The 18,728-nt window shown below is 43.1% G+C and overlaps 1 protein-coding gene across 3 annotated transcripts in view; it reads left to right on the top strand.

Moving 5' to 3' along the window:
• ADAMTSL1 (ADAMTS like 1) overlaps window positions 1-18,728 on the top strand; it is a 555,547-nt gene that overhangs the window by 472,733 nt on the left and 64,086 nt on the right. For all 3 annotated transcript variants that reach the window (XM_077345150.1, XM_077345149.1, XM_077345151.1), the window contains 4 exons: window positions 4,663-4,873; window positions 9,081-9,260; window positions 13,497-13,650; window positions 16,771-17,914. In XM_077345150.1, coding sequence (XP_077201265.1) covers window positions 4,663-4,873; window positions 9,081-9,260; window positions 13,497-13,650; window positions 16,771-17,914 — 1,689 coding nt within the window. The remainder of the gene's footprint in view (window positions 1-4,662; window positions 4,874-9,080; window positions 9,261-13,496; window positions 13,651-16,770; window positions 17,915-18,728) is intronic.

Raw genomic sequence — 18,728 nt, forward strand, 5'->3', positions numbered from 1 at the left:
TTTTTAATAGAAATCAACACTGCTGTGTTGCTATGTAGAAACACCATAACAATATAGCATTCCCCCCTTTTGGAATTTTTGGCATTTTACATGATATCACCAACATCCAGCATTTAAGCAGCAAACCGGCAGCTACATCCTCCATTTTAAAGCGCTAGCTGGGGAATTGCATAAAGTGGATTCCCCAAACTAAAAAGTGCCAGCTAGAGGAGAGCAACCAGCAAGCCACATACTAAGGAAACGTGTGGAGCTGAAGAAGCAATATCATTGCCTCCAGTTCCCGCCCTCGCACCTACCTTCCTCTCTCTTCTTCCGAGGACAGTTTGTTTTTAAAGCAAACTGCCTGGAGCAATGAATAGGCATTAAATCATGCAGGCAAAGTAAAAAAAAAAATCCCCCCAGTTAAAACACAGAGCATGCCTCTCTAAAGTGCCCCCCCCCAAAAAAAATTGGGAAAAGATTAATTTTTAAAAGCTTCAAGGCTTGTGATTCCATAAGGGATGGCATTATAATAAGCACTATGCATCTATGATCAGATGCATAGGCATGTCAATGGAGTAGTTTTACTTTAAAAAAAATAGCTGCCATCACAAGCCCTTTAAAACATGGAGAAAGGTGACTGGCTGCCTGTCTTGATTGTCAGGCGGAGGAGAGTCATGTGTAAAGTGCATTTCTCTCTTCAGCCATTTCAATTAAGCATGAGGATCGTAAGAAACGCGAGAAGATGACAGATGAAAGCGAGTGAGCCAGAAGGTGAGGAATGGACAAAGGCATGTTATATTTTTTTGCATTAGGCCATTTTGCTGGTGAGCACTGAGGCGGTGCAGAGGAGGCCAGTGCCATGCCGCTGCCACCGCAACCCCCTGAGAATGGCCAAATTGACCCTCGGGAGATTGCGACCCCCCGGGTTGAGAACCGCTGGTTTAAAGGCTGCTGCCAATGTGGTCCTATTGAACTGCATCTTCCACAATTCCGCAGGGCCTGCAAAAAGGAGCTCTTCCACCTGGCATTTGCTTGAGGCCGACTGACCCATAACATCTACAGGTCCCCCCTCCCCAGACTGAGAGGTCAAAACTACCAAGGGAGTGTCAAAGTTATTATTGTTGAAATACTGTTCTAGTTCTAGTTGGTAGCACTATATCCCCCGCAGGGCTTTACGCTCTGCGGGGGCTAACCTACTGGTCGTTCCCGGCCCCAAGGAAGCCCGCCTGGCCTCGACTAGGGCCAGGACCTTTTCGGTCCTGGCCCCAACCTGGTGGAATGAGCTCCCGGAAGAGCTGAGGCCCCTGCGGGAATTAACAGCATTCCGCAGGGCCTGTAAGACGGAGCTCTTCCGCCAGGCTTATAACTGAGGCCGGGCGGAAAGAAGATCAGCCCTCTCCTCACAAACTGGAGGTAGAGAGCGTCACCCCCCTCCTGTAGTTGAGGATGCGGAGAGCAATGAGTAGATTACGCCATCGCTGTTGCCATTACTGTAAATTATCGGATTTTATTGTCATTTTATGGGTTATGTAAGCCGCCTCGAGCCTTCGGGGGGAGGCGGGGTACAAATATAAATATAATAATAATAATAATATGTTATTGTTTTTATATTGTTATATTGATACCGTTCCGTGTAAATGTTCCAAAATGTTTTCTGTAAACCTCCCAGAGATGTAGGGAAGGGCGGTATATAAATCTTAATTAATTAATTAATTAATTAATTATTCTAAAAAAACAAAGGCTGCTCACTTGCAAACACACATGCCAACTTCAGATTTTCTGCTTTGAAGCCACTATGCAAAGTCGTTGTTCAAGTTGGGACACTTCATGTTCTTAGCAGATTATCTAATTCTCAACAAAGACAAATCTGTGCATGCATAAATGCAGAAATTTGAGCAATGCAAGACAAAACAGATTTTTCTACAACCCTAAAAATGTACAAGTTTGCAGAAAAATCTAAAATTAAAAAAAATACATTGGTGAATTAAAAAGAAATAGAAGCAGTGTTTTAAGACACTAATGTCCTTGGTGCTCATTTGGACCTGGGAGAACTCTGCTCTGGAAGCACACTGTGTGACCCTGGGGATGGGGGGTGGGGTGGGACTAATCTACCACAACAAGTTGTGAGAATAAAATGGGGGAGAAGAAAACAGTGTGAGCTGCTTTGAGTTCCCATTATGGGGAAAGTCAGAATATAAATGAAGTAAATGATTAATAATAATAACTATTGCTGAAAACAGGAGTATATTTATTTGTTTGTTTGTTTGTTTATTTATTTATTTGTGTGTTTAGATTTATATCCATGGCAAGTCATCTCGTAGTGGGTCACAAGGTTTAAAAAAACCCATAAAAGCATAAAACCCCATACATTACAGGTAAATTAAAGGTAAACTTGTTGATGGGCGGGAAGGAGTAAAGGAAGCAAGGAAAGATGAGCACATGGGGGCTGCCAGGTGGAGGAAAAGAGGGAATGAGAAATAATGTGGGGAGGGGATGCAGGCCAAAGTATGGTACCCCCCAACAAGGCCTTGCAGATCCCCTCTTTATAACTGCTGGCACCATGCAGTGTGGTCAGTGTCTCCGGGGCAGCCTGCCGTAGGGCAGAAGGAGGGAACACTGAAAATGGAGGCAACTGAAGTTAGGTTGGCTGATGAATAGGAAAAGGATAAGGAAGCAGGAAAGTGGGCAAGGCCATAGGGGCTTGCAGGAAAGGGAAAGAGGAAATAGTGGGAAGGGGAGGGTGGGATGAGATGCCCCTTTTAAGTCCCCTATTTGCTTTTATCTACACTGAGGACATAATGCCATAATTATTTCTATTAGCACTACACTGTGATGCTAAAGCTGTCAAAATAAACCTATTATCTGAATTAACACAGTGGAGTTTAAATCTGTTCAGGATACTATAGCAATCATTTTATATTGGATGTATTGGTAAAAGGCCATTTTGCCTAGCACAGCAGCTGTGTGGCATAAATCATAGTCAAAGCCGGTCTGGATCAAGCACACAGACTAACATCTGTGTTGGGACAGTTTCTGATCATCAGTTCGACTGGGGAGCTATCTATACAGCATCTTTCAAATGTAATTTATTTTGGATTATTATGCTTTTCAGTTGTTACCCTGTATTTGTCCATCTAGGGTCTATACGCTGCAGGACAGCTGTTTTCCCACTTTTAAAACAAAAGTTGTCTGCAGAGCACTCAACGTGCTTCCTGTCCCCAAGCAGTTTTACCTCTTCGTAGCACCTAATATGCTTCAGGAAATTTGTTTGTCTTGAGAACTGGATCCCATAGTAGAATCCAGGTGCTTTCTTCTATAAGATGATGGTATAAGGCAAATAAGATTGTCCTTGAGCCATTTTGAGCCACAGAATGTGGCAGAAGACAGGAGCAAGTTCCTGTGGCAAAATAATGCAAAACACAATATTTAGTTTGGCCCTACAATGGGGGGGGGGGGGTCTAGAACTGGTAGAATAAATAGTATTGCTTCTGATTGCCAGTTTGGGGGTGCTCTTTTTGAATTCTTCTCCACATTAAAAAGTAACCTACAAATATAAGAAACTAAAACAAAAACAACAACTCCATAAGAGAGGGAGTTTTATACTATTTTTCCAGGAAGTATCTTATGCAGAAAACAGTTCAAAGCTCCGCTGTTAAGTGGTACAGTCTAGTCTACCACTTCATATGTTGATCCAACCCAAATCATACCATCTTTCTGAGATGATGCTGGGCCTTCTTGGGGGGCTTACGTAGGACAGAAGGGGGCAGCAGCCCTCTGTGAATGTTTAATTTGACTTAGGTTGCTTTATAGGGTTGCCAGCAAAAAGGCACTGGGACCCCAATATGGTACATCAAAGTATTCCAATGTAATAAACAGATATCCAGGAACTTAATTCTTCAGTTAATTCAGTTAATAGAATTCTTAATCAATCCCAATGCGTTTTGCTGCATAGTTTTATCATGGGACGTCAAATTCCAAATTATTTTCAACTGGAAACTTCAATTTAGAAGAACAATCTCTTAACAGAGAATAAGACTGTTGTATTAAATTCTACAAGCAGCTATTACTAGCTTAAGGCATATACCAGTGTACTGGTGCCTTTTTTGCTTGTTCTTTGTTTAGTCTTTGACTGGGTCCTGCCCCACCTATTTCTTTCTGCCTTATAGGGTTGTCAGGCGCAACCTGGGCTTGCAGGAACATGGGGAAAGCCTTGGTGACAGTTCAAATTGATTGCTGCATAAAACATTCAAGCAATGCATTTAAAAAAACTAGGAGCACATATCTTATTTCCTGGGTTCCATACTGGTGCAGGGAGGAGGTAAAGTGCTGAGCTTGATGTTAATTAGATGGTGTGCAAATGGTTACTTCCAATATGTAGAGCTGTTCATGCACATCTGGTGATGTTCTAGTGGTGTTCTGTAGGTGTTAACCACAGGCCGGTTGGGATAGTTCTGTCTTACAGGCCCTGAGGAAATGTTTTAAGTCCCACAGGGCCCTGACCTCACTTGGGAAGTCATTTCACCAGGCTGGCCCCAGGCCCAAGAAGCTCCTTTTTATGTGTTTTAAACATATTTGTTTTCCCCACAGAGCTGTTGAAGTAGTTAAATGAAGTGGAATCTTGTTTGGCAAGAGACAATATTATTTTCATTCAGACTTTTCCTTTTCTTGACATTTCCTTAGGTGGGAAATGGGGAAGTGGAGCTCTTGCAGCCTTACCTGTGGCGTAGGGCTACAGACCCGGGATGTCTTCTGTTCTCACCTCCTCTCAAGAGAGACCAATGAGACGGTGATTTTGGCAAATGAGCTGTGTCACAAGCCTAAACCCACCATGGTGAAAGCCTGTAATCGTTTTGACTGCCCCCCATCTTGGTATCCCTCAGAATGGCAGCAGGTAATAAATATTTAAATTTCAAGATTTTTTAACAAAATTTTACTCAGCAAATCACAGCAGAAGAGGTATATAAATGCTGAATTGCACTCCAGGAAAGCAGAATCCTTGACACAGTTCCAGCACTTGATTCTGTATTATAGCCATGCCCCCCATCCCTCTCCTATTTCTTGCCTGTTCCACAGATAGGAGGTAGACTTCACCCAAGGAGTTCATCATGATACTCTTTACACGAATAAACATAAGATCAACTACAAACATTTGCGGTATTCATTTCTGAGGCATTTGAATTCTCTTAAAGAAAGATGGTCTGAATTAGACTTGTTCTCAGGCTTTAATGTTCTTGGCAGAAGAATCTCTGATAACTATCAGCATGTTTAACATTTTGAATGATTAAAAATACATCCTTATAAATTCAAGTCTTTATTTATTTTTGAAATGCTTCATCTTCGGGATAAAGCTATTATGATGTTTACCTTGTTTTCAGTAGTTCTCTTCCACTGTTTCCTTTACCTCCCACCCAAAAGTAAGTGGGTATCAGAATCTACTTCACAAGTCACAGCAAATATTTCTTTTGCACAGAGTGGCTGGAAGTGGTTGCATTAATAAATCTTTGTCCATCTTTGTTTTATTGCTGAAAAGAAAGGTCTTTTTTGGTAGAGTGATTCATGGCGCCCCTTTCATAACATGTCTTGAAATGCTATGCCCTGATAAAGCACAGCATTTTCCTTTAAAGTATTTCTTAATATTTTTATACAGTGTTTCTTCCAGTATTTTTATAAAATAAGACCCTTAAGGCGCCAACAGTGTCTTGATAAGTTCTTGAGAGGGTGGTTCTTTGCTGCTTTCTGTCTTTGACTGTGCTCAGGCCTGCCACCCTACAGTAAACGTGAGCTGTTGAAAGACTGAATGTACCCAACTGGTTCCCAAGCAGTCAGCTGGATGCACCCACCTTTCCAGTTGGTGGGAAAAGGAGAAAGGAATTCACTTTGATCACCGCAAAGCTATGCTGGCAAACAAGGGATCTGCACTGGAAAAAGTCATGTGGTATTGGGGCTCTAGGAAGGAATAGACTTGGGGGGGTTGATTTTAGAAGCTGAACGTGTCTGATCCAGTATCTTACCCTAGATGTAGCTGTAACCTCATGATGAACTAGCTGTCTCTAAAGGTGTGCATTCAACTAAAGAGCCAGCTTGGTGTAGTGGTTAGGAGCACCAATTTATAATCCAGTGAGCCAGGGTTGATTCCCCACTCCTCCTCTGCATGCAGCCAGCTGGGTGACCTTGGGCTCACCTCAGCACTGATAAAGCTGTTCTGACCGAGCAGTGATATTAGGGCTCTCTCAGCCTCACCCACCCCATAGGGTGTCTGTTGTGGGGAGAGGAAAGGGAAGGCGAATGTAAGCCGCTCTGAGGCTCCTTTGGGTAGAGAAAAGTGGCATATAAGAACCAACTCTTCTTCCTGTTTTAAACAGTGATGAAATAATACTCCAAAGAATAACTTATTGGTATTTCCCAGGTATTACTTAAGCTGATTACAGTTTATCTGATCTGATTGGCTACTGGTATAGCTGTGCCCAAATAAGCCCCCCCCCCTTTTTTTTTTTTTTTGCTTTTATTCAGGGATATTCATCTATATCTATCCGGTAGAGTGATGGAGGCTGAGAGTTTTCAGCTCCCACCTCCTCAGCTGATCTTCTCAGATCTACATGCAGAGTGGCAACTCTGATGCTGATCTTATTAGATGGGCAGACTAATATGGGAGAAGGTGCACCATTATATACCCTGTTCCTATGACTTTATAGGCAATATCTTGAATTATCCCAGGAAGTCAGTCAGTAGCCAGCACAGATTTTTCAAAACTGGCACAATGTGATCCTAGGCTGAATCTGCACTTACTCTGTTTATTCCACTGTGGATCCTGCTGAATCCAGATCGATTTGAACTTGGGTCTTCTTCTCCCCCCCCCCCCCACTGAAACAGAAAAGTGTTCTGCACGTGGTTAGAGTAGTTCAGAAGGGGAGGGGGGAACCAAGCACAGCAGGAGCCTCTTTCTTTCTTTTCTTGAACAGGGGGGGAGGGAAGGATTAGAGACAACAGAGGAGAGAGAAAAAAAGCAAGAGGCAAATCTCTACTGATATAAGTTTAGGCTTCTGGAGCTTCTGCTGAGAAAAGTTAGAGCTTCCCCTTTAAGGCAAGTTAGGGCTTCCCCTTCAAGCCTGGAAACCAGGAACTGACACCCTGGCCAATCAAGGCTTCTCTACCATGGAGTTCAGGAACAAATTCGAAGCAGGCAGAGCTCCGCATGCTTTCTCATGCTTTCTCAATCCGATTCTTCAAATATTGAGGGTTATATCCACTGTAGGATATTGCAGGATAAAGGTAGGTTCACTCCGGATCAATCATGCTTGTTGCAGAGGGAAAAGTTCAATCAGACAAAATCAAAATGGAAATCGCATTAGTTGGAAATGGCAGGGACTGAATCGCCCTGGGATTGGAATAAAAGCTCCATGCAGATTCAGCCCAAGACTCTGATGACGGCAAACCAACTTTCCAATGTGTATTGTGCCAATGGAAGCTTCTGAACAGTCTTCAAAAACATGCCTGAGCAAAGCATGTTGTAATGTCTATGGATGGGAGCAGGGTATATATCACCAAGATGTCCCCGGGAAGGGCTGTTCCTGGTGTACCCACAGAATGTGGCTAAAGGGGTTATGCATCCCAGAGGAGACCCGTTGCTCCCTCAGTAGGCCTGTTTTTTTCTGTGAGGCTGAAACTCCATCCAAAACAGGATGAATTCACAGTCCTTTCCAGATGCAGAAAGTTCCAAAGGGTGATAGCACTGAAAGTTGCTAAGAGATTTAGCAGTATCAAGGAGCCTACTATCCCCTTATTTTCTCTCCCAGCACTAATTAAATAGTATGACTAAGGCAGTTTCATTTCCAAAACTGCATTGTAGTGGGCCCAGAGATAACCTACCTTCCTCAATAGGTCCCAGCTGTAGACCTACATTACTCTTTGTGGTACCTCCTTCAGCAAATCCCTGTAAAGTGCATCAGATTTCTAAAAATCTATTTTGAGCTCCTCTCCAGTTGTAACAACTTTGCTCTCTAGAATTCTTGTTCAGCTATGTCCCCCCCCCCCCCGCTGTACATTTAGCAGTGAGTAGCACAGTTCTCATATCACTTTTATGGTACCTTGCAGCTGAAATATTGAAAAGCCCTATGTTCCAAGTGATAAGCAAATTCTGTCTTTTGTGTTCTGTGCTGGTTCCTTCATGCAGATTCAGGTCACATCTTGGTGCTGCAGCCATCAACTGATGGCCAAATGTATTTTAAACAACTGATAGATTTATATATATTCAATCTGGAATTATTTTTGAAGGGATATTAACGTGTTTGCCTGTAAAATCTAAGATGAGAAGAAGGATTGAGTAGCCACCCTTAGTCAAATGTGATTCGCATGCAAGCTTAATAAACTTCTGGGCCTGTGTGAGCAGAAATACATAAGTGGGGAAAGATTTATATTAAGGAGAGAGCAAGGAATGATTGTTTGGTCATTAATCACCCACATTTACACTGACTCAAAAAAGACCTTGTCTTTTATTTTTGGAAGCTGGGCACGCAGCAGTCACTAAGAGTAATAAATATAGAGCACTGTAAGGTTACTTGCTTTTTTATATTAATAACATAGATTAATTATTTAGCTTAGCTGCAGACTAATGTATTGGGGATCAGCTTTCCCACAAATAAAAAATTGTAGAAATCTCATAATGTGGTATTCTGTTAGGTTTGGTGTTAAGTTGAAGCTTTCCTAAGTTCCACACTTCTGGGGCTTTGTGGGTGTGATTTGATATTCCACTTTTCCCCAGTTTTCCTAGCTTGAAATGGTTCCATATCTGCTATGGGCCCATGATGGCAACAAATAAGTTACCTTAGTAGGGCAATAGTAGCTACAAAGGACATTTCAGGTCAGAAAAATGGGTGGGGTGGGCTAAACCCCATTCTATGAATATGCCATTCTCCCAATCTGAATTGATCTTGAAAGCACAGAACTCCCACAATACATCTGACCCCAAACTCTTTGTGGTGGCCACATGGGCTTTGTAATCTGTGAATCATCCATAGGTGGAAAAAGAGTCACAGACCTGCAGACAAAGGTTGCAGTTCACAGCTGCATGCTCTTGAGCTTGTGCTGCTTCTGCCCTCCAGTGTTCCAGGACCTGTGGGGGTGGCATCAAGAAGCGTGAAGTGCTCTGCAAACAGCGGATGGCCGATGGAAGTTTCCTGGAGCTTCCAGACACGTTCTGTTCCACCCGGAGGCCAACTTCTGAACAAGCCTGCAAAAACGAGGACTGCGCCCCCGAATGGCTTCTCTCAGACTGGACGCAGGTAGGGTGTCACAGTACAAATGCAGCATGCAGTGCATCTAGCTGAGGGCACTGGTCCACTCCTTTCATCCCATGAATATTTTTAAAGTGAGATGTTCCACAGTGAGGTCTTGAAAGAGGTAGATTACATTGGGACCAAACATTCTCTATTTACACCTGGCAATGGAATTCAGTTTAATCCACCTGGGGTGCTGCAAATGAATTTTGTCTCTCTTGGAGTGATCTAGTTATCTTTTATCATGCAACTGTTAGAGTCATTTTGTTTTCTAGAGTCTATATAGTACATCGCATAAAGAAATGACCATTTGGCCCACCAGTGCAAACATTCCAAAACATGGGTTAAGTGGGTAATTCAGACAACCTCTCTGCCTTGTACAGTCTGGGCAAAGGAATTTTTTTTAAAAAAACATATGCTTCCTGATTCCATTAGCTAGTTGTTTCCACAGAGAAGATGATTCACAGGTTGCTTGCACATTGACTCCATGCTGAGACACAATCCACACCATGTGTCTTGTGTTTGAATCAGCTGAGCACTGGAAAACTTGAGCAGACCAGAGAACTGGTTGGAGTGAATGCCCTTGACGCCTGCCTTTTACATATGGTTTTTTTTTGTGCAGAACCTTTCTAGAAACCTTTCTAGAAAGATTCTAGAATGTACTTAGAGTTGCCGGGTATAGTGAGACACTATCCAGGGGTAAAACCCGTCTCTTGCCATATGTTCATTTGTGCCAACTATACTCCTCAGTTTGCCAACTACAGTGTATTCCTCTGATGAAGATAGCCTGCTTATCTTTGATCATGGTTGGCCCCTTCCAACTCTGAATGACCCTTTCAAACCCTGTGATTCTATGATTCTAAAGCCTATGTCTTTTCTACTGTAGCATCCACCCCATGGAATGGGCTACCTGGAGAGGTGGAGATGCTTTGTCTAGAGGTGTTTAGGAAGTGTTGCAAGGCATGTTTTGACGTTGTGGTTGTATTATGTATTTTTAAAATTTGGATTCTTTGAACTTCTGTGAGCCAGGGGAACAGACAATGTCGTATTAATGTTTTGAGTAAATAAACAGATGTCCTTTATCATACTGTGTGGACCATGAGCTCAATTTTAGAGCTTATATAATAACCCCCTTTGATATACATTGAAGAATATGATGATTAGTCTTGAGCAAATGCTCATAATGAAGCATCTCTGTCATTACTAATCTCCTCACTGAGGACTCATAAAAAGCTTCCAATGACCCTCAGTTTGGAATACAGGATTAAACAACAAGGCAAGAAATAGATGCCAGCCAGTCTGTGTGAAAACTGCACACATGTCCACACACACACACACCAGTCTGAATTATGCTGTGCAACTGGAAAAAAAATGTTCTTACTTGGTGTAGTGGTTAGGAGTGCAGACTTCTAATCTGGCGAGACAGGTTTAATTCCCCACTCCCCCCACATGCAGCCAGCTGGGTGACCTTGGGCTCACCATGGCACTGATAAAGCTGTTCTGACTGAGCAGTAATATGATGGCTCTTTCAGCCTCACTTCCCTCACAGGGTGTCTGTTGTGGGGATAGGAAAGGGAAGGCGAATGTAAGGTGCTTTGAGACTCCTTTGGGTAGGGAAAAGTGGCATATAAGAACCAATTCTTCTTCTATCAACCAACCATTGTTCTAGAATCTAGTGTCACATCTGTCGTGAATGTGGAATAAAACCGAAGATGGTGCCATTTGTAAAAAAAACGTAATTTGAAGTCTAAAATACTTCATAGCTGTGTGGTCTTTAACCTATTACTCACATTTTTTCCTCCTTGTTGCCAATTCTTCCCCTCTCCTCTTTCACCCAAAGAGATGATTATTCACTTTGTTGATGAAAGAAATTCCAGCCTTAAGATCTGTCTATGTGAGAAATGTTGTGAGAGAAGCTTAACGAATGGATAATGATCTATCTTGCCAATCCAGGCAAAGAAAGAGGTTGTCAAATGAAACCTGCTGCTAGGACATGCACCATTCTGAAGCAATTCTATTTCCTCAGGCAGTGATTTTTTAAACTTGATATACAGTAAAACTTATGGAGCTTAAATTTCTGTATAAAAGTACCTTATTTAAAAGAAGATGAGGAGGAGGAGGAGGAGGAAGAAGATCGTTCTTTTCAACACCCAAAAATATTGTGGGTTTTTTTTTTCTTATGTTAAAGCCTCCTTTATCAAGAAAGTTTCCTGTCAAAACATCCATACTGATAGGCTTGAATCCTGCTTAAAATTTCTGTAGACAGGAGTGTGGCTTCCTTGCCTACCTCCTTCCACTACAGGCCAAACTGCCCCTATGAAATGCTGCTCATGAGAAGACCCACCCCACCCCCCAGAATAGCTATGAGATAGAGGAGTGAAAACCAGTGTTACAGGAATTTGGGGAGGGATCCAATTCATTGTCTTGATTCAGCAAGGACAGTCTACATGCAGAAGCATGTAGACTTCCTTGCAGGATGCTTACATCTAGCGTTGTATCTGCACACGTGATTCCTTATCAGGATCACTATGTACCATGGCATGCTTGGATGCAAATACAGACCCTGATTGCAGAATATACTATGGATGTATATTAACTTTCCCTTTGGCCTCATGATGTAAATGAGAATGTGTGTCTCCTCCTCTTTCTTTATTTATTTTATTGATTATACCGCCCCTCTCAGACATACAGTCAGAATCTTATTTGAGGACACTGCATTTGATAAATATGCCCATACTTTACCAGCCACACAAAATACTGTCTTGTGTAAAATGGCTAATCCAATTTGTGGCTTATTTGTGTAATCTCTTTTCTTCCCCCATCTACTGCCAATAATACAGTGTTAGTAATCCGTGAGTTGCAGAAGCATTCCTGCAAATAAAAAAAATTGTTACGTTGAAAGGTCACTTGTTTCACAAAAGGTGTGTATCTCACCTTTCAGCCTAGAGATCTAAAAAAAGGGCTAAAGTACACCATTTAAAATATGTGAATATTTGGGTCCGTTCCACACCCAAGAAATAAAGTGAAACACTTACGTTATGCAAATGCCATATTTTTGGTGTTTTGCATGATGTCACCAACATCCAGCATCCAAGTAGAAAACTGGTAACTACATACTCCATTTTTAAGTGCTAGCTGGGGAGTCACATAAAGTGGATTCCCAAAACTATGTAGTGCTAGCCAGAGGAAAGCAACCAGCAGGCCACACATCAAGGAAATTTGTGGAGCCAAAGTAGTGCTATCTCCACCTCCAGTTCCCGCCCTCGTACCCGCCTCCCTCTCCCTTCTCCTGGGGATGGTGTGCTTTTTTTGTTTTTTGAAGCAAACTGCCTGGAGCAATGAATAGGTGATAAATCGTGCAGGCAAAGCAAAGAAAAATAAAAATAACCTCCACCACCCCAGTTAAAACACAAAGCATGCCTGTCTAAAGTCTCCCCCCCCAAAAAAAAATCGGGAAGAAGGTGAATTTTTAAAAGCTTCAAGGCTCATGATTCCAAAAGGGGTGGCACTTTAAAAAGCACTATGTATCTGTGATTAGATGCATAGGTGTCTCAATGGAGAAGTTTTACTTTAAAAAATTAGCTGGCATTGCAGGGCCTTTAAAACATGGAGAAAGGTGATTAGCTGCCTCACTTGACTGACAGGTGGAGGAAAGTCACGTGTAAACCGCGTTGCTCTCTTCCGCCATTTCAAGCAGGCATGCAAAGTGCTAAGAAGCATGAGAAGGTGGCAGATAAGGTGAGGAATGGCCAGAGGAACATTATTTTTTAGCGCTACACCATTTTCCTGGCGCAATGCTATTTTTTTAATGTGTGGAATTGCCCATAATTTCTAATTGTAGGGGGGTTACTCATGAGTTTTTCTGCAGGAAACCTACTTAGATCCATTGCCAGAATTCTTGATGGCCTGAAAAATACTTGGAAGAACTTCCAACTTCCATGGATATTGGGTACTGAAAACAAGTACAGTGATTATTTCATGGATGGGAACCTCTATCTTCTTATGCTGGTGTGGGGATCTGCTGTTTTGGCAAAGATAGAACTTGTTATGCTAAAGAGAGGATACAGTGGTGCCAAGAAGGCATTTGAAACTAATGTACAGCATAATCACTCCTGCAGTTCTAGATACACTGGTTATAAGAAGACATTACCGTGCATGCAGACAGTTGTATCTGACCCTTTCTGCACACATCTTAATGTTTTGGTGTGTGTCCTTCCTAACAAACTGCTTTTTGGCTCCTAGTGTTCCGTAAGTTGTGGTGAGGGAACCCAAACACGAAATGCTATTTGCAGGCAAATGCTGAACACGGGACTGTCTTCCATCATCAACTCATCGCTATGTCCTCCTTTGCCATTCTCATCTTTGGTGAGACCATGTGCACTAGCTACGTGTGCAAGTGAGTATCTCTAAACAACTGTGGTGGATGGGAAATGCAAGGGTTAAAGGACATCTGTTTGGCCAAAGAAAAGACTGATGTATGAAGGTATCTTTATATGGAGTCAGAGGTCAGTCCGTGTATCCGTGTAGCTCAGCACAGTCTACATCGGCTAGTAATTGTTGTCCCAAGTTCAGACAAATTCTTAAATAACACCTAGGATTGAACCTAGGATCATCTACATGCAAACCCAGTTAGGTGTTACACTTTTCAATATTAAGTCTGAGTGGGTCTGAATTTCCCCTGTAATAACCTGGTCGTACAACACCATCCTGGCTCCTCTCCTTGCCTGAGACTATCCAAAAGACAGTGGGGAACAGTATATGGTTGTGAGAGAGGGCTTGCCCCATTTGGCTAGCCTTTCTTTGGTGGCTACCAGAATCTGCGACTTGAGGGACAGATAGAAGGGTGGGTGGGTGTGCATGTGAGAAAGAGAGAGAGAACTGCTTTACACCCTGCCTGGCCAGCACTCTGTAGCCCAGTGGACAAGCAGCCAGGTACCTGGGCTAGGGTTGGGCGCTTAGGCACCCGAAGCAGCCAGTCGCTTTGGGCGCCAAAGCGCCCAACCCTAGTTGAGACCTTTTGACCACACTTTGAGATTTTTAAATCCAAAAGATCTTTATTTCCTAACATACATCCTCAGTTCAGTAGAGTTATTAGAAAACTTATCAAAGCATTACTTAGGGAAGAAATAAATACATAAGACTAAGTTGTACTGTCACTGGTGTTCCCTTGACTGCTGGAACACTGAAAATAAAAGTGGGTCAAGACAGTCTTCATCCGTGTTTTTTGGTACTTGGTTATTGCCCCTCTCATAGTGCATCAAGACCTTTTAACCCTTCCCGTCTTGGCTGCTTTCAGTCCCCATATGTATTCTGCATTGCAGCTTTTCTCCAGTCATATCCTAACCCAACCCAGGATATCCAGTAGCCATCTCTTCTCTTGCTGCTTTCTCTTTGGGTGGGGGGAGGGAGAATAGTAATCCCCATCCTACCTATTCGTCTTCATAAAGGAAAACTCACCTCTTCTCAGCAGTTTGTTGCATTGCTTCCAGGAAATAATGTTTTCCCTTGCTGAGTGTTAATCAAGGTATCCTCTCACATCACTCCCAACTCAACTGACATTCCCTGCAGCCAGAATGCCGCTGCAGGGATCTAATTGCCCACGGGCCACAGAGTCCTGATACAGACGAGGCCACAGGACTGTGGGGGAGTACAGCCTTCCTCTTCTCCTCCCCACACACATGCCTTATGGCCCAGGGATGTTGTTTCCTGCATGGGAGCCTGCAGCTAAGAGCACCCCAGCAGGGCACATAATGCCCCAAGGACCATTTTGGTTCAGGAAAATCCCTTGAGTCAGAAGGACGTTATAAATAAATCAGTGTTTCACTTAAGAGTAGTGTGCCCAGCTACTAAATAGCTCCTTTTCACTTGCACAGCAAGTTTGGAAAGGCTTAGGCCCCTGCTAGCATACATTCAGTAGTCAAGAACTGCAGCGCTATGTGTGTCTGCACCATTCATAAATAACACAGTGTATGTTATTTTGTATTAGGGATTTTATTTCTAAGTACAAACCATAACATTATTTTCAAAATCCACTGAGCAGCCCTCGTATTCCTTTCAGTTGTCTGGCACGGAGATCTGAACTGCAGGGACCCACGTAACTAATGAAGTCTAATATTATCCACCATGGGGTTTTCAACCCACTCTTAAGTAGATTTGTTCTGCTTCATATTTCTCCCCTGAGATTGCAGCACATTTACTCCTTCTTGTTGCTTTCAGCTGTGAGGCTCTGGGGCCTCACAAGACCGAGATGATAAACATTTAACAAGGGGAGCCCCCCCCTCCCTTTTCTGTCTTTTTCGTGTTCATTAGACTGCCTTCTTCATTTAAAGACATTTAATAACAGGAACTGAATTTCCCCCCTCAATATGTGCCCTGGCTTCTGCATCTTAACCCCAGCAGATCAAATTTGTTTTGCCAAATTACACCTTGTTATTTTTGATAGTGGTAGCTGAGGTCTCCGCATCTGGCAGCCAACCACTTGCTGTAAATGGTACCAGGAAAAATTACAGCTTGTGTCAAAATTAAGCTGCTTGTTATCTTTATTGAGACGGAAACGGCACGTTAAATCCCAACAACTGGCTGCTGCTGAAAATGACATCCCTTTGTCAAAATTCTCTCTCCTGCCCCTTAGCCTGAGGAATACTGACCCTGTGATGCAGCAGAGCTGGTACACACAGCCTGGACACTCATTGATACAAAGGGTGGGAGGAAATACTTACAGGGAGCAATCCTAAATAGGCCTCAGAAGTAAGACATTATTCAGTGGAACTTACTCCTTTAGGCCCGAAGAGACTGTATGGCTTAGGCTCCTAATACTACATGTTACCAAGTGGTAATGGAGAACTCAGCATAGGGCTGTTGCTCAGGGGGCTTCTCCTTGTGTGCCATTAAAGAGCAAAAGGGAGCTCCTCCACCAGGCATTTGGTTGAGGTCAAGCAAAGCTCACCAGCACCTACTGGACCCCTGAACCTCCCTCCCTTGAACCCATACGACTTAGCTGACCAACCATGGGCCTGTTGGATTGTCTACCCTGTTGGAATGTTATCTTCTCTGTTTACTGTCATTACTGTTGCTTTCCATTCCTTATAACCACTGAGTCTGATGTACTGTCCTTGTTATGTTTCACATGAACCGCCCTGAGCCTTAGTGGAGGGCGGTATATAAATGTAATAAATAAATAACAAAATTTCTGCTTTAGAACCAAAGGCAATTTTCTAAGAGTCAAGTTGAGGTTCCCCTTGTCCAGCTATCTCGCTATCTGCCATATATCGCACTGATAGACTACACCTGCAGCTCCTCAAAAGGGGCAATTAAGCCCCCCCCCCAGGCCATTTTGGATAAGGACAGTGGTGCTATAGGACTTTGCCATGATGCCGATGCAAATCAGGACTCTGCAAACTTGGGAAATAAGTTCTAAAGAAATTGTCTTACCTAGTTTGCTGCTTCATTAGCAAAGTTAAGAATGCAGAGACAAAGTGGTCTCATGATCCATTTTCAAATATTTATTATATTTCAGGATACCAGAGGCCAACTCAGAAACAACCCCCCCTTATAATGGCCCAAAAGAAAGTTTTCATTCAAACCAGGAAACAGAAAAAGCTGCACTTTATTGTTGGTGGATATGCTTACTTGCTCCCCAAAACATCCATCATCCTTCGATGTCCTGTGAGAAGGTTCCGGAAACCAATGATCACATGGGAGAAAGATGGCAAGAGACTCATCAGCTCCGTTCATGTCACTATTGCTCCATATGGCTATATGAAGATCCATCGATTGAAGCCCTCTGACACAGGCACATATACTTGCACAGCAGGGCCAGCTCAGGAACACTTTGTGATTAAACTAATTGGTGGCCACAACAAACGTATTGCCACTCTGTCAGCTGGGATGAAGGAAGAAGAAGCCCCAAAGAAGCCCCAAAGTTTGAATGATGCCTTGCATACCCAGGAAAAGCGTCAAAATGGAATTCTCTTCAATGGAAGTAAGACTGAGAAACGAGGACTCCTCTCTGATTCTAGCAGTCGATACGATGATGTTGTCGCAAGACTTCTGGAATACAGAGGCTGGCCACGTAACAATGCCGATTCAGGTGAAAGTCAAGACTCCAGTGAGAGAAACATCTCCTCTGATGAAGATCAGGGCCAGGAGTACAACCTTCCTTTCACCATGGTAGCCAGTCAGGATCGTTTGGATGACATCCTAGGGAACTTATCTCAACAGCCCGAAGAACTTAAGGATGGCTCTAGCAAGCAGCTCATTGCACAGTTGGCCCATGAAATTTTCAAGAGCCATTTGGAACATCAGGAGTCTTTTTTCAAAGCCCATGGCACAAGAGTCAGTTCTGCTTCAGTGGAGTTCCCATTCAGTAAGCAGGTTTCTGAGTTTGCCAGTTCCTTAAGAGCTTCTTCGGCCGAAGCACATTTGCCAACATCGGCAGAACTTATCAATGGCCAACACAGGCCTCCAAAAAAACCTGCAATCCTCAAGAAGATCTCTGCAGCACAGCAGCTCTCAGCATCGGAAGTGGTCACTCATCTAGGACATACTGTCGTTCTAGCCAGCGGGACCTTGAGTGTTCTGCTTCACTGCGAAGCTGTTGGAAACCCAAAGCCCATCATTAGCTGGGTGAAGAATGGAGAGGCTGTGAATTTCAGTGACAGGTAACACAAGCAATGTTAACTTTACCATCATCCCCCACAAGTTTGTGAACTTTATGCATTTTTCTCTTCTAGTGGTTTGACGGTTCACAGTACCTGTCCTGTTGCATCCATCACCTGATCTGCTGTTTGCCCTACCATGCTAGTGGGTTCAAGCTGAGTCTTGTTAATTCTGGTTAGAAATATTGAAAGACACATTCTAGGATATTGCTGAGGTTGGAGACTTGGTTTAGTTTACCAGTAATTTAGTTTCTCCTGCGCCAAAAAGGGATAATAGAGACTTAAGGAAGTAGATAGAGTGGACTATGCATCAGACTAAATGCTGCAGTTTTTAAAGAGTTGGGACCGAGTTCTCTGGACCCAACGCATGTTCCCTGCAGCCACGTAACAACTGTAAGGAACTGCTTCTTAAAAAATGAGAGCTCTGACTGGCTTGGAACAGTGTTGCAAAGAAGAAAAGGCTCCTGCCTCCCCCCCCCCCTCCAACCACCATTTTCCCACATAAGAACTGCTTGGGGAGGGGGCTACTTCTCCAATGTGTGCACATGGGACAGCAGATTTGCAAAAATAATTCTCCCCCAGTGCAGTTTTTGTGTTGGAATATGACTTGGGTCATGGTAACATTCAGAACCCCTTTAAAAAAAAATCAAAACTTGTAACTTTTATTTTGGCCCTAAGTTAGTGCTATCTGAACAGCCAGAAAAACTTAAGGATGTCTATGGTGAGCAATTCAGAACACAGTTGGCTCAGGGGTGCCATTTTGAATACTCCCATATGTTTGATTCTTCTCTATAAGCAGAAATGCACAACATCAAAG

This window comes from Paroedura picta, chromosome 7 (assembly GCF_049243985.1).
Source record: "Paroedura picta isolate Pp20150507F chromosome 7, Ppicta_v3.0, whole genome shotgun sequence".
NCBI lineage: Eukaryota > Metazoa > Chordata > Lepidosauria > Squamata > Gekkonidae > Paroedura > Paroedura picta.